General features: G+C 39.3%; 1 protein-coding gene across 1 annotated transcript in view; it reads left to right on the forward strand.

The window, feature by feature from the left end:
- The first annotated feature begins 6234 nt into the window (after window positions 1-6234).
- The window catches only part of LOC124260622 (growth/differentiation factor 8-like), a 30404-nt gene continuing 19525 nt past the window's right edge, over window positions 6235-17113 (forward strand). The window contains exon 1 of the mRNA XM_046694943.1: window positions 6235-6995. Within this exon, the coding sequence (XP_046550899.1) occupies window positions 6389-6995 (607 nt within the window). The 5' untranslated portion in view covers window positions 6235-6388. The remainder of the gene's footprint in view (window positions 6996-17113) is intronic.

Below are 17113 nucleotides of genomic sequence, written 5' to 3' on the forward strand. Positions count from 1 at the left end.
TAGTGCTATTCCCACTGAGATACCATGCTGCAGTGAAGCATGAATACCCCACCCTCTCCATCTGACACCATTAGTGATTCTGCCTGTATCATAGTGACGGTAGGTGAGCGTATCCTGCCCCACAAAATGGAACTGATAACCAAAAAGTCAAATGTTCACCTCAACAGGACAGAAACATAAGTCAAGGTAGAAAAAGCGAGACTGGATCAAACGTTATCACAGTTACGTTGAATTTTGAAATGTACCCACATGTCTACCATTATCTGTTTTCCTAAATCCCAAATATGGTTACCTGGTGAGCGCGTTGGGTTTAATGCCGCACAACAGTATCTGAATTCATAAAAGGTGAAAGTGGCGCCAGATTCAACTCACTCACTACACACATCCAAATCTGTGTGTTAATTATGTCTTCAAGCAGGGAATTCCTTCCTCCTTACTGGTTCTCCTTTGGTAGCTCCAACAAGTGGGCAATGTCAGATGTATGTCTATGTACTGTTACAAAGAGATGTAAAGGTTATCAGTTCCTACAGAAACAAGTGGCTGTTTGGGAAAGGACATGCATACTGTAAATAGATACGTTATCAGTGAGTAATCTTAACATGAAGCCAAAAGTATCGTTCTTTAGGTATTCTGGTACTTAGGATACGGATGCAGAGGCGCAAGAATCAGGCCTCTGTGGCAAATACTGGAAGAGCATTCTCCGTTCCGCTCAGTACAAGTGTTGCAGCTTGAAAATAAAATAGCATATATAGAACAATGCTGTTTTTGTGATTACGTAAATATTTACAGCTTTCATATTTTACATGTCTGATTTAACGCGCACAAAGCCATAATTATACGATATCCGCTTGCGAATAAATCGACAAAACTGAGATTGATATAATGAAGCACAATCAAAGCAATCGGGTACTGTGAGAGCAATTTAATGATTCAAGCATCAAATCTAACATGTTATCTTATCTAACAAGGTTATACAAGAAAACCATACATTATTTCAGTTTAACGAAGGAATGTTCAATTTTGTCGAACATCTTAATCAAGGGTTACGAGCAAGAAATGGACCGCTTCCGCGGTGTGGTGTTTAGAGCGTCCGCCCGGAGTGCGGAAGGTCGCGGGTTCGATCCCCGACTGCGTCATACCCAAAAACGTTAAAATATGGTACTTGTTGGTCCCTGCCTGGCGCTCGGCATTAATGGGTACAACAAGGACTGGTCGGCTCGGAGTCAGTATAATGTGTCTGATTGGGGTATTCATGCTTCACTGCAGCATGGTATCTCAGTGGGCTAGCACTATAAAACCAGCTTAAGTCTGGGCTAGTACAAGCAGCCGCACATACACATACACACGCATGCACGTCGTCATATGAGCGAAATATTCTCAAGCACGACGTTAAACCCAATTCCACCACCAGCAAGAAATGGTTATACCACTATATAACTTCTTGGACACATCGCTACATTCATCAGGTTGATTCCACGATCATTAATATTGGCGCGTCAGCACCAGAGCACGGGTGACAATGAAAGTTTAACTGAGTCAGTCATCAGTCAGGAATATTCAAGCAATATATCAATTAAAAATTAGTCTTCGATATAACAACTTTCTTCTCACAATGGGATTTGTTTTTGAAAAATACATTATGTGTTCAGAAAAATTGAGTCAAAAATAATTCGTTTTCAGGCTTTACCCAAAAATATATCGTTGCTAAAAAGGTACGCTGTGTCAAGATATTTATCGTTATATTTCAAAACAAATCCTGTCACAAACAAACCCAGAAACCCAGCCCTGTCACAACACCACTCCAATCACACGCACCCACGCACGCACCCCATCCCAACCCATACGCCCTCCCTAGAAGTGAGGGACACACTATCGACTATACACCCCAAAATATGTCATTGGGTGTATATGGCAAAGCTACAGTGAAAATCAACAATAACACCAGGTGTCCGCCAAAGGTTAAGCCCTGCCCTACCAGGGCACGCGCCCTATGGTAAAACGCGCACAGCCCCACTTGACAGCCTAGAGTTGTTTGGTCGTGATTCAACACATGGTAATTGAATCCAGGACAGCAAACCAGCTGAATGACAGCCCACAGAGAACAGATTGAGCTGCTCCCAGTGGCACATCGACCCAATGGCTATCTCTCCAGAACATCAAAGGGCGTTGAACGTATGACAAAAACTGTCGAGTAAGCAGGTTCCTCGTCCATGCGTTCTGTGCAAATTGCTCGAATAAAATGCTTACCGCCTATTATGTGCTAAACAAAGCATTGAAAAGGCAGCATTTGAACGTGTACGTGCTTCAAGCCACAGTTTCTCCCTGCTGGTGCAGAGGGCAGGATGTCATCCTGAAGATGAGGATGCACCGGGACGACTTACTGTACTCCAAGAAGATAACACGATTTCAGTGGGAGTATTCTACTTAAGGTGTATGATATGTATATAGTTGTGTTTCCTGGCACAGTTGTGTAGGGAGCAATGGGTGTAGCCTAGCAGATAGCGTGTAGGTTTACAGTTAATACGTCCGTGTTCGAATCTAAAGGAATAATATGCATAGATTTTTCAGGCGTCGAACCTCTGTGTTAGTGGTAGTTTGTTTGTTCTTTGACTCAGCTCTGGTCGATATTACACTGATTGATTGATCCGTTACATGATGGCGGTCTGGACAGTAAAGAGATTGACATCGTGATGTAAGCATTTGGGACACGGCGACATGTAGCAACCAAGTGAGCGAGCCTGACCATCCGATCCCGTTAGCCTCTTCTTACGACAAGAATGGGTTGCTGAAGACCAGTTCAAACCCGGATCTTTACGGGTTCTCAGTTTGTTAGAAATATGTGGGCATAATAGCGTGTTTTCGTGGTTTATCTTCATCTTGCATGTCTCGGATTATTGATTTTTTATTATTGGTATACCCAGCAGACTTCACTCGTTCATGTGGGAACCCACCCGTGAAGGTCCTGGTTAGAACTGATCTTCAGTAACCCATGCTTGTCGTAAGAAGCGACCAACGGGATTGGGTGGTTAGGCTCGCTGACTGGGTTGACACATGTCATCGTATCCCATGTTCATGCCGTTGATCCCTGGATTGTCTGGTCCAGACTCGATTATTTACAGACCGCCACGATATTGCTGAAATATTGCGTGTGGAGTAAAACTAAACTCACTCACTCACTCATATGAGAGCCCAACGCACCCCATACCTCGTATGTGATGATCCCAGTTAGAATTGGTCTTCAGCAATCCATGCTTGACTGAAGAGTTGACTAATATGATCAGGTGGTCGGGCCCGCTGACATGGTTAATAAATGTCATCGTATGCTAATTTCATAAATCGATGCTCATGAAGTCAGCCATTGATTTGTTGAAGTATTCATGTAATGGCGCTGAACAACACACAAAGATAGCTATATGTGGTCAGGGCAGCGGAAAAATAAGAACTAGACCTCCTTTTACAAAGCACTAATTTAAGGTGATCGTAAGTCACTAAGGTAACCTAAGTGCAATATTAAAGAATGGGAGTTAAGGTTAACCTTAGTAAAGGTTGCTTCGTGAAAGGAGCCCCTGGCTAAAGACATGCCGAACACAAATTTCAGCATATCAAGTGAACGTTCAGCAAGGACGGTGACTCACTGCACTGGCATATTGTATTGGCACAAATGGAGCCTATTTCTGGTCAAATCCATCCTTAAACTACTACACCCACAACTATTGGATCCACGAAGTGTACGTCACAAATGAGGCTTCAATGTTTGAGATTTGAAGGCGTTTCTTTGTGTTCATCGATTGTCTCCACTTTACGTCAGGAATTACCAAAGTTAAATTTGCGAAGTCTTTAATGCTAAACTTTCGAATTACCTGTAACTGTTTTGGGACATGAATTTGGAGGCCACTTTTCAGATGAACTTCATGAACTCAATTCAGGGTAGCCCTTTGGTAAAGTGTTGAACCGCCAGGCCATAAACCCGGGTTCGATTCACACACATGAGTGTAATGGGCGAGGTTCTGGTGTCCCATGACCTTAATATGTGGCAGCTATTCAGCTTAAAAGCAAACACACCAAGCTCGCTAAACACACCAAACTCACCCATTCCACAAGGCGAGAGTGCATTTGTTCCTTGATTTCATTTATCAAAGCTGACCACGTTCTGACCGCTCACATCACAACCGTTCTCGTATTATCTTTACGAATGTTACTGAAAGAAATATGCCCATTTTACTTTTAAGTGGACGGCGGACTCCCCGGAATACACAATGCACTACTACTCTAACAGCTAGCAGTTCTTGCACGTTACAATCTACGTCTACCCGTGCGTCTTGAATTTTGGTTTTAGTTTTGTTTCTATTTTTGGCCTCTTGTTTCTTTTATTCATTTTGTGGGGTTGTGGGGTTTTTGTGGGGTTGAATATTTTTGTTTTCCTGACTTGTTTTTTTAGTTATTTTGTATTCTTTATTTTGTTGGGGGGTGGGGGTGCTGTTGGCGATTTTCTAATTTGGTCTTGTATATTTGTTATTATGCTGCTGTTTTTGACATTGCGGATGCCACGTTGAGCAACAACTAGCAGTCAACCATGTCTTCAAGCTCGTCCTATTCTGTTTCATAATTGTGGGTTTTATTCTCTTAATTAAACGTTTTATACCCAATAGCCGATATTTACAACCAGGCAAAAGAAATAAACACATGAAAATGCAGTGAGAAATCGCTAAACACTTTTTCTTGGGTATCCGTAAAAATTCAGAAGCAGAAGAAATATAGAATTTAATGCAGCATTGACAAAAGATAACAGATGATGAAAAAGAATCAAATATATGCGACGCTTAACTGCACAAATGAGAGAGAGGGCAGTCAGAGTGAGGCAACCTCACCCAGATTGCAGGAAATGTCAGCTTTACCCAGATCAAATATTGACTGGCATTACACCGGACAATGCAGGCTCCGACAGACCACGTGTGACGACAGGTTGACCGGTATATGCGCACTTTACATTTGTGCCAGAGACGACGACAACGGGGTCAGTCGACACAGTCTTCAACCACGATGTCGTTTCGTAGGTATTCTAGCCTACGCCCCTTCGTGCGTTGTCCTTGACCCATCAACATCAACGCCGAAGACAACATTTGGCAAGGCCAGATTACAGCGAATAGCAACGAACGACGCAGATCGGTGACTGTCACAGAGTGCTATACACTGACGAAAGCAGGTCCTCGTTTGTATTGGCAAACGTGATCGAGTTTATTGGCGGCTCTCACGACAAAGGAAGAGTGTTCCACTTGATAATTTAGCGCAACAAAACCTCTTCACCTTCTCAGAGAAGACTAACCACAATATGCTTCTATTGGGAAGACAAACTTCTAAGAATAATTGAAGCTCAATGCAGTTATTTTTTTGTTTGAATAGTGATATCGTAATTAGGTATCCATTACTGTCTACAGAATATTAAAAAGTATGCATTAGTATATATGGAATATCAAAAAGTGTCAATTAGTATGTACAGAATATCAAAAAGTGCCAATTAGTATGTACAGAATATCAAAAAGTATCCATTAGTATATAGACAATATTAAAAAGTATCCAATAGCATATAGAATATATAGATTCTCTTCTAATTGTAATGGGGTTTCGTATCTCAACAAACGCCTTGATCGGGGACTAGAGAAATCGAAGTGTACAATGACATAAGATACCGGGTTCCATATTTCAAAGTAAATGGCACAATAGGTAAGGTCATATGTCGTAAGGAGTATCAGTATAAGATTTCACACGTAGTGTCAGGTTGTACACGTTTCAATGTAATATGGTTTCAGGAACACTAACACAAGAACATCAATGTTAATGCAGCATTACAATAACCGGCCACGGAAAATGTACAACGCACATTCACCTCGGAATTAAAACCATTAAAACGTTCAAACGTGAATTAACTCTTTGCAACCGAGTTGCAACCGCTTTGTGTATTGTAACATTTCATAGTTATAAAAATCAATAGCCCAAGGGTGGATTAATCAAGAGTTAACCAAAGATGCTCATCTCACGTGGTTTAATGGCACTGGCTATTGATCTGCCGATGAAGTCACACAAGCCGTTGTATCAGAGTCGAGTGTCATCTGTTACCAGTAGTTAAAGGATCAAATGTTTGTGCCAATCTCCATCCATGTGAGAATCCCTTTGGGCGGAGAATATGTCCATCACTCCGCACATCTGCCCACTCAAGCTGCCCGTCAACACGAGAAATGGTGTTATAAGTAGTGGAAGCGTGGATGCTGTATAAAACATAGACCCTGTCAGCGATAACACAGTGGCTGCGGAAAAGGCTGAGTGAACAGCTGATCGCTAGAGCCGCAGTGGAGTTTGTAAGGAGCTGATCAGCTGATTCCCTACCGGCAGAATGGTTACGCACTTTGACCATCTTACCGTTCTTGCCCTTGTTCTTGTCACTGTACTTGGCGTGCTTGGAAAATATTCCCTCATTGATGCTGCCGAGAGGAACGACACTTTAACACAAGGACCATCAAATAGCAGCTTCGGTGATGAGGAGGATACCTTAGATGAAGGTGACGACGTCGAAGTCAACTTAACTATGACGTACGTCCCAGAAGAGGTGGTTGAGAACAGTACCAGTATTTGGAGGTTTAATGACAGTATGAATGCAACTAGTGTGAACAAGACGGAAGACAGTCTGTATGCGAACGGTAGTATAACCGGTTTCACCCCAGCAACGCCGGTAAACAAATGTGTCGCGTGTGCTTTGAGGGAGGATGACCGCAAGTATAGAATTGCGGTGATTAAGAATCAGATTCTTGAAAAACTGCACTTCCACAGTCCTCCAAACATGACCGGCAGAACGCTGCCCAAAGCGCCAAAGATCGCTCAGCTTCTCGAGAGGTCGGGAATACAAGGGGATTCACCAGATCACTACGGTTACCATGACAAATACTTTTTTGATGATCGCCTCTACGGCCATACAGAACGTATCTTCACTATTGCTAAAACACGTAAGTAATATACTGGCCTCATTAATGACATGCAACCGTTTACGTGTTCCGTATACGGTCACTGCATAAACCTCTCTAAGGTGCATGATTCATTGATATGTCAATAAAAACCATTTCCATATTCATAAAAAATGTCTGCTTAAAGCAGAGTCCTTTCTACGATTCCGACTTTATCATAATCATGTTTTTATACATAACCATTATTTAATGACGATATCAGGTGTTCTCAATCCTGCCCAATCGGTGACATTGCCCTGAAACTTCTTAAAATAGACCGTGTACTCTTAAGCAAAGAAAATCAATTGATTAAGTTCTGAAATTGGATAAGTACTGCAGAGAACAGGCAAGTGAGGCAATGTCGTGATAGTAAGGCTACTGTACCTCTGTTACGTAATATGTGCAGTTGTTCTGTGTCATGTAGACGTGAGTAATACCTTGTGAGGTCATCTAAAACCTTATTATCGATCTTTGTACTGAAACAACACTTTCATGTTGACAAGCGGTGCTTTTTCCGTCGTTCAATTCACATGTTCGCTGGGATAACATGGATGAACTCCATAACCGTTAGAGAATGGATTCCGATCAAGTCGAATTGTCTATACTTTTTAATTGTTCAATCTAATAGCCATGATTTACAATCAATCTGCAAAATAAGAATATATTGCGTCTTCGAGAATGGTAACGAGGTAGCATGTATTCATTATATACTTCTTTACAACTGACAGAGAGTATTTATACTCCTCTTTGAACGACAGCAGAAATCCCAATGAATTGGTTCGCACATTTTACCCATGTGTGGATTCGAAACCGTGCTTGCCGCGTAGCGAGCGATTGCTTTAACCACTTGGCTACCTCACAGCAAAGGAATGTGTAGAGGACGAGTACAGCCAATAACAGGTTTCAATACATTCATCACAGATGAGTTGGACCTACATGCAAATGTATGTTGTAAATGTTCTCTGTATATGAATATTCAGTTATAAATATATCTCAACAGATAACTAAATAATTATATACAGGTACACACTTTGAACTTGGCTGTCACAGCATCGCCTTCCAAACAACCGTTAATTAAGTAAGTCCAGTTTAAGTAAACTGAAGATATATGATTATTGAGAAGGAAATTGAATTAAGACACAAGGTCGGTATTGCGTCTCCACCACTGACATGTGTATGAGTGATCGTATAGTCATAAGAAGTCTCCTTCTTACGATTCTGACATAACATCGAGAGCACATGCTTGTGTACCAATATCAAACAGTAGTGATACAGGGGAGAGAGAGAGAGAGGGAGAGAGAGAGAGGGGGGGAGAGAGAGGGGACAGAGAGGGAGAGAGAGAGGGGAGAAAGAGAGAGGGGGAGAGAGAGAACAAAAGAAAGAGTGGGGGAGGGAGAAAGAGAGAGGGGAAGAGAGAGAAAGAGAGAGGGTGAGAGAGAGCGAGAGAGAGAGGGAAAGAGATAGAGAGGGGAGAGAGAGAAAGAGAGAGGGAGGAGAAAGAGAGGGGAGAGAAAGAGAGAGATAGGGAAAGAGATAGAGAGGGGAGAGAGAGATAGAAAGAGAGAGAGGGCGCAGCTATCAGAAATCATGCACTTACACAAACTGTGTCATATTAGCAATCGAACTAGGTCTTGGTGAGTGCGTCGGTCCTTGAGATTTCCTCCTTCATCGATCCAGAATGACGAAACGTTATCGAATTTCTTTAACTGCATCCTATCACCGGAGATCACGTATGTTGTACTTACGCACTGGTGTTGTATTCTGAAATAGGCTCGCGGCACGAAATATAGATAACTGTGATATTATACAAATTTGATTTTTAAAATGCAAATGTATCATTCAAGTAAGATGTATGATGGTTACCTACAAGCTGTGGGGATTAATCAGTATTCCCGACACGCGACTCTTTACTATGTCGTATTGTACAGACAAGTATTACCATGTGCAGCTCGCCCTGTTCGGGCATTAACTTGAAGAACTGACATTGACGATCCAACATCGCCACGTGCAGCATGAATAATTAGTGCTATATAGCTAGCGAAGATGATATTGCGTTGCAAACTAATATCTTCACTTGCAACATGCCCAATCCGTGCTATAGCTTCGTAGTTGACAATTGTGTACAATCCAATATTTCTCGTGCAGCATGCCCAATCAGTGCTATAGCTTGAACGATGACAATAGTGTACAAACCAATATTTCTCGTGCAGCATGCCCAATCAGTGCTATAGCGTGAACGATGACAATAGTGTACAATCCAATATTTCTCGTGCAGCATGCCCAATCAGTGCTATAGCTTGAACGATCACAATAGTGTACAAACCAATATTTCTCGTGCAGCATGCCCAATCAGTGCTATAGCTTGAACGATGACAATAGTGTACAAACCAATATTTCTCGTGCAGCATGCCCAATCAGTGCTATAGCTTGAACGATCACAATAGTGTACAAATTGGTATTTCTCGTGCAGCATACCCAATCAGTGCTATAGCTTCGGAGATGGCATCGAGTACAGACCAATATTTCTGGTGGAGCAAGACTAATCCTTGCTATTGCTAGTAAAATGACATAGAGTACAAACCAACATTTCCCGTGCAACATGGCCAATCAGTGCTCTAGCCTGTTAGTTGACAATAGTGTACAAAACAATATTTCTCGTGCAGCATTCCCAATCAGTGCTATAGCTTGTCAGTTGACAATAGTGCACAAACTAGTATTTCCCGTGCAGCATGCCCAATCAGTGTTATAGCTTGTAAGTTGACAATAGTATATAAACCAGTATTCGTACATGCACACCTAGTAAGCTACGTGTAAATAGCTTAAAATGATTACATGCCGTACATTCAGTATTGTCCGGGTAGTCGGTTGTTACGATGAGGCCACAATTATCCCTTTACTTTCTGTATTTTCCTGGGATGCAATTACATGTATATCAGATGTAAATTGATAGATAGGAAGCCAAGGTTTCCCCTTACAACCTGTATTCATTAATTAGCACCACAACCCTGCTCGTAGTAAATCCGTATAGCCTGTAATCTCGTTTTGTTCCTTTGTTCACACATAACAATATATAGCTGTGTTACAGTCCAAAACAGCATTAAACCTCAGTTCATGGACTGCATGACATCAACATGGCCGGCTGTACCGTACTAGCTACTTATTTTACACCAGAAAAGGTCGAGTATTGCCAATTAGTAACAATTACTGAACCTTCCCTACGGGAATACTTGATGTGCTCATCCTGGAGTAATTAAGGTTATGTAAGACCCGAGGCAAGACATGTCGTCGTCGTTGTTATGCATTGTCAACTCTTAGAGTCCCCTGTGTGGAAAATACGTTGCACAAGACTTGTGCCAAGTATTTTACACTTACATTTATGAAAAGTTTCAAATTCAAGTGAAATATATATTCATGTTCATATTTTGTATCGGCATATATCATTTGTGTGCGCCAGTTATCTTTAATTCGCTTACATGAAGATTTTTATGAAACTCGGTGATATTAGCGACTGTAGAGGCGACGAAAACTACTTTCAAAATCACGATATATATTGGTTATTGTATGATTCTGACTATATCATAAATATGTGTTTGAGTCATTTTCAAACAGGGATCTTACCGGTTGTTAGCGACAAGGTGAGTGTATCCTCCCTAGCCGGCATTGTTTTAGTTTTCACACTTGTCTCTGATAATCTGGCCCCGATTTCTCGAATCAAACTTAAGTTTTTACTCCAATTTCAAACTGAGTTCGACAACTTGAAACAGCTGAATTTTTAACTCAACTGCATTTTATAAATAAAAAAGACGAAACAACTACAGTAATCTGTCCACCAAACTCAAATTGTCTACTATGTTTGAGTTTAATATCGAATTCAGTTCCTTCTGGGAAATGCGTTTTCTCAGTTTTGAGTAAAAACTCTTACTTAAGTTAAAACTCAGACTTAAGTTTGTTTCGAGAAATCGGGGCCAGGGTGCCGTTGTACAAAACAACCTTAGCGCTAAGACTACCTTAAGTCTATGTTAAGGTATGGGAGTTACGGTCACCTTAGCGCTAAGATCGCTTTGTACAACGGCACCCTGGTCAACAAAAACAAGTCAAGGTTTCTTCAGTTTCAAGAGTTATTTTGTACTTCGGAGATTAAATGCTAGTCTGTCACAATACAATTATAAACTTCAATAAACCCTAATTATGCCATTATCTATGAAATAACATGCGCAAGGACGTTGTAACTATTGTCCATCTCAGGAGCGGCACTCCCTTTGCTCGTAAATCACAGCAATATTCACCACGTTGGCGCCTTGACCGTAATTGTTAATCTGTTTATCTGGTAGAAATGTAACATTTATATTTACCATGCAGCTATTCATTGGATTAGTAATCTGTTCCATAACAACTGTGCATAGTGATAAAATATGTTTTTCTATATCTATATGAATATATTTATATTGGCACATCAATATTTATAGCTAAATGTGAGCAGTTGTATTTTGGAGAGATTTATATAATACTATCCGGATTAAATCAACTTGTTTCAGTAGAGGGGGGTGACCAACTGATAATGCGTTCGCTGGTCAAGCCGAAAGACCAGGGTTTGATTCAAGACACAAGTAGAAAATATGAAGCCCATTGTTTGTGTTTACCGTTCTACTATTGCGGACATACTAATATAACTGTGTTTTTTTATTCACTGGATACACCCACGCTGTTGCATACCGCTTCCAGGAACTTCTCGATTCTATGATAGTGAGATTTGTACTCTTCTCAAACCGTCCTGTCAATATACATTTATACACATTTTTCATCGACGGCATAAATATGAGAGAAATTGAAATTGATGTAATACGTCAGTATAATAAACTGTCTCTGAAACAGATTCTTATAGTTAAGGGTCCCTAAATCAAAGGCGACACCAGGCCCCAACTTCACAAAACAAACTCAAGTCTGAGTTTTGACGAGTTTTATTCAAATTTGAGAAAACAGAGAATTGTGCATTTCCCAGAATAAACTGAAATCGATATTAAACTCAAACATAGTATACAATTTGAGTTTTGAGGATAGATTACTTACGGGTTTTTTTGGCTCTTTTATTTTAAAAATGCAGTTGAGTTAACAATTCAACCGTTTCAAATTGTAAAATTCAGTTTGAAATTTGTAATAAAACTTAAGTTTATTTTGAAAAATCGGGGCCAATTGTTCACAGTCACTGATACAGTTTTCAGGAGATATATGTGGAATATACGTAAGGTATTTTCACTGTCAATGGTACAATATGACACGGGTTTTATTTAGCCGACTTCGTTTGACAAATGCCAACATGAAACACGTGATAATGACACTAACAGGCTTCTATGACATTTCCTCATCATCACAAGTCGTTCACAGAACGGAAATATGTCCAAATGCACTGCAAAGTATCATTCCAAACTTTTTAAACGTAACAATGACAAATATTCCCGAAAAAAGATCGTTAATAACCTCCAAACAGTGGCTTAATGTTTCGAACAAGAATTTTTTGCTGATCCAAACAAACATATACTCCAGTGACGGATAATAAATCACAGTGTTCTCGGAATGAGCAAACGTCGCTTGTTTTATAAGAAAGTGTTCCCCTTTCAGATTAACAGCTGACCTCATGAACTCTTTACGTTCACAGTTTGTTTTCACAATATAATATATATCCCGCATAGTAACATATGTGCCGGCTTACGTATGTTCGCCTAGTAACCTTGCCGTCTGACACGCACCAGAGACTCGGCATCGCGGTATCCAGAGCTGCCGAGGAATGCCAAGAACGGCGTTACACTTGTCAGTCCAAGTACTTTTCTGACACCTCGAGGAATATAGCTTTCAGCTGAGAACAAGGAACAACGTCATTACTTCTCAGTTCAATGTCTCTTTGCTTCTCAACTGCACCCCCTGTTAGATGCTTTCTTGCATAGTTTCAACTCAAGGGCATTGATGAGGAAATACAAATGGTCTTCAAACGTTCAGATTTTATCATGTATGTTGTGTAGCTATAGCATTATCGATCCATCATCTTCTGTTAATATACATTAGCGTTGGGTAAGATATGTACGTGCGTGTGATAGGGGTCCATGCGTGCGTGTGTGTGATAATGGAATGTGTCACTGTCATACTGGTATGGGCTGTGTAACGTTTCCACGGTACGTTATGTATAAAAACTAGAAGAACTGTAGCAATAAGGGAACATTGCACCCAAATGTAATTCATATCTTAGGTCAACGACCACAGCTACCCATAGGAATTGAAATTGAACAAATAGCTGATCAAACTGCTTCGAAATTATCAATTAATAAATTGCCTCAGGATCTTAGAACAGAGACACTTGAATATCAACTGATGTAACTAATGTCCCGTTTTCAACTTTTTTGTTCGAGTGAGTCTTGACATCTTTTTTCCAGATTATGAAACTTGCCTCTACAGAAATAAACATACGCACGTTATTACGAAATGTATAGAAGCTGACCAAATACGACATTAAATAAAAGTGCATGTACAGAAGCACAGTAAATCTTATCAGCATGGGGGTTCCTATACGTTTCCCCCTATTGTTTCATTTGTTTGCATTGACGGTTATACTTTTCATGTCTTTTCGCGAACGCCTGGTGTCATCACCGAATTCGAGTTATCCATTCATAAAACCTCCATTGCCACTCTGCTTTGTACGACCAATGTAATATGTTTCGATAATCAAAACTGGTTGTTCAGTTTTATTGGAATATAAAGTCCACAAAACTTTTGTTTCTTGTGACATTCAGACACTCACAGTTCAACGTGAAAATGAGAAATATATTCATTTCAGATATTTAATGTAAGCTTCTACTAATACAAGTACACATGCCTGAAATAACTAAACAGCCAATCAAAAAAAATGTATACACTTAAAGTATATATTTCACCAAAACATTAAAAACCTTATCAAATTATTTTTGGTTGAAAATAATACTTGAAAGGTAAACCCCAATGCATAAATATGTATCCGTTTCTAATACATAACCAGCTACTAACCTGTTCTTGTCTATTTCAGTTGTATCCACCATAAAACTTGGGTGTATTATTTCCACAAACTAGCAAATGTATCCTATTGCACACGAAGGCCATCGGTCACAATTCAGTTGCTTATAGTATACATGTCATACATATTCCATAACATTTATTCCTTACCGACGCTACGTGGTGCACAAATATGCGCCGTTTACGATGTACATAATCGCAAACACATACGGTTCATAAGAAACTTCTTGACCTTTCAGTTTGACATATAAACGGTATTTGCCTCCCTGGTCCATCCACCGGGTAAGAATTTGTCTTCAGCAACTCATGCTTGTCGTAAGAGGCGACCAAGGTTCGCCAGGTTCGCTGAGTTGGTTGACAAGTCATTGAATCCCAAATGCGTAGATCGATGCTCATGATGTTGATCACTGGATTGTCTGGTCCAGACTTAGTTATTTACAGACCGCCGCCATATAGCTGAAATATTGCTGAGTGCGGCGTAAAACTAAACTCACTCACTCACTCAATCACTTTTGACTATAATATTTCAACATACGTCATTTTACTTATTGTATTTAGCACTGTGACATTTCATCACCATATGCGTTATTAATATACTACTACTAATCTACTGATCTACTGACACAGCTTGTTCACTTCACTCATGATGTCCAAAGTTGCCATTCTAAAAACACGGCCAAAACACAGCACTACAACACACACGAGAAACCACACATGATAATACATTTGTAATTGTAACTGACGGGACCCATTACAAAGATAAAGAAAACATTGAAATACTGTAAGTTTCAAATGTCTCACAGCTACTATTTTCCTTCTTTATGCATGCACGTTTTGGAATTGTAACATTAGATGACATTTTTTTCTAAATGAACATATTTAGATAATTTTGTAATATATTTCTTTACTTATAATTCGTTGATTCAAAGACTTGCTTGTGTGCAAATGTAAGAAAAACACTCCCTTAAAAACTTCTAAAAGTCAGATGCCCATTCTTGAAATGACAAAATGTTATATACTAATTTATATTAACAAATACGATAATTTTCACAATCATTTGAAACTACCTTTTTCATTTCTTAAAATAATGGCGTGCATTGAGCTACAAAACAATGGTATATTATATACGATGCTAACATAGAGGTAATGTATTAACCCATGTATGAAACCGACAACCGGCCTTACTCCTGGGAATTAATTAACCATCTACAAGATTCCATACGACCGCTTTCTCAACCTCAGTCAGTGAGGTAATTGCAAATGTTAAACACCATAATTATATGAGATATCCAGTATTAACACCTGTCCCTCCCAAGTATGACCACAATGTAAGAAACAGGCAACACGACGATCATTTGGAACCAGACCAGCTGGGTTACGTCCAAAGGTAGCACGCGCCAAATATGATGACAACCGACAGCTTTAAGGGGTATCTTGCCATGATAAGGTGTCTTAGGCTTCAACTTTGACCCCTCCTAAATTAGGGCCATGGGGTCGGTGTTTTTGAATTATCTATTGAGGCGTTTCCTAACAAATTTTCATATCAGCTGATGAAAGAAAGCCAGTAGCAAATCTTAGTTGTACAGATGGCAGATAGTATGGTAAAAGGATTCTAGAATATACGTTCTAGATAGAATTACATTAAATTACATTACATTATATTACATTACGTTACGTTACGTTACGTTACGTTACGTTACGTTACGTTACGTTACGTTACGTTACGTTACATTACATTACAAGTAAATACAATGGATCTACTAGTTGTTTGTATGATTTGTGATGATGATTTTCTGGTGATAAAATGTTACAGTGATAAATCAATAAGTAAAACACCTTGTGATGAAATACAATAGTGAAAAGTAATATATTAATAACGCATATGGTGATAAAATGTTACAGTGATAAATCCATAGTAAAATAACTTGTGATGAAATACAATAGTGAAAAGTAATATATTAATAACGCATATGGTGATAAAATGTTACAGTGATAAATCAATAGTAAAATATCTTGTGATGAAATGCAATAGTGAAAAGTAATTTATTAATAACGCATATGGTGATAAAATGTTACAGTGATAAATCAATAGTAAAATAACTTGTGATGAAATACAATAGTGAAAAGTAATATATTAATAACGCATATGGTGATACAATGTTACAGTGATAAATCAATAAGTAAAATAACTTGTGATGAAAATACAATAGTGAAAAGTAATATATTAATAGCGCATATGGTGATGAAATGTTACAGTGATAAACCAAGAAGTAAAATAACTTGTGATGAAATACAATAGTGAAAAGTAATATATTAATAACACATATTGTGATGAAATGTTACGGTGCTAAATGCAATATTATAAGTAAAATGACGTGTGATGAAATACTAAAGTCAAAAGTGAGTGAGTGAGTTTAGTTTTACGCCGCGCTCAGCAATATTCCAGCTATATGGCGGCGGTCTGTAAATAATCTAGCCTGGACCAGACAATCCAGTGATCAACAACATGAGCATAGTCAAAAGTAATATAAAAAAACGCATATGGTGATAAACGATATCAGTACTAAAAGAAATAGTAAAGATTCAGTAGGAGATAAAATACTTTATGATGGTGTATGGAAAATAACGGGACATGTTGGTAATCAGATGTTGCTGAGAACAAACTGAGACAAAAAGAACGGACTCTTGCTGCTTTTCTAACATGACCATTGTCGGAATTTGTCAGGTTTTTAGCTTCAGTCTTCCTATGACATTCTGCTTCATTTATATTGCATGGACATTTAAAAAACGGTAGCATTAGGTTGAAACCAGGTCCAATACTCTACAGCTGCATCATCTGTGACGGTTCACGATGTCGTGAGTGTTGACAATGTCGCGAACAATGGATGTAATTTGTGTGGTTTGTAAACAACTACTGAGCACTAATCGTCATCAAATTGTGGCTTAGCAAATGCCATTCATGTTCTTCAAAGTCCTCTTTGATGACTCAAATCTAATACCGCATATCGATCAGCAACGTTAACGATTATCCTACATACACAGAAACAATGCGTCCGATTCACTCAGTACACTTGTAACAACGTCTT

The sequence above is a fragment of the Haliotis rubra genome, unplaced genomic scaffold, assembly GCF_003918875.1.
Source record: "Haliotis rubra isolate DU_JTF1 unplaced genomic scaffold, ASM391887v1 Scf77, whole genome shotgun sequence".
Classification (NCBI taxonomy): domain Eukaryota; kingdom Metazoa; phylum Mollusca; class Gastropoda; order Lepetellida; family Haliotidae; genus Haliotis; species Haliotis rubra.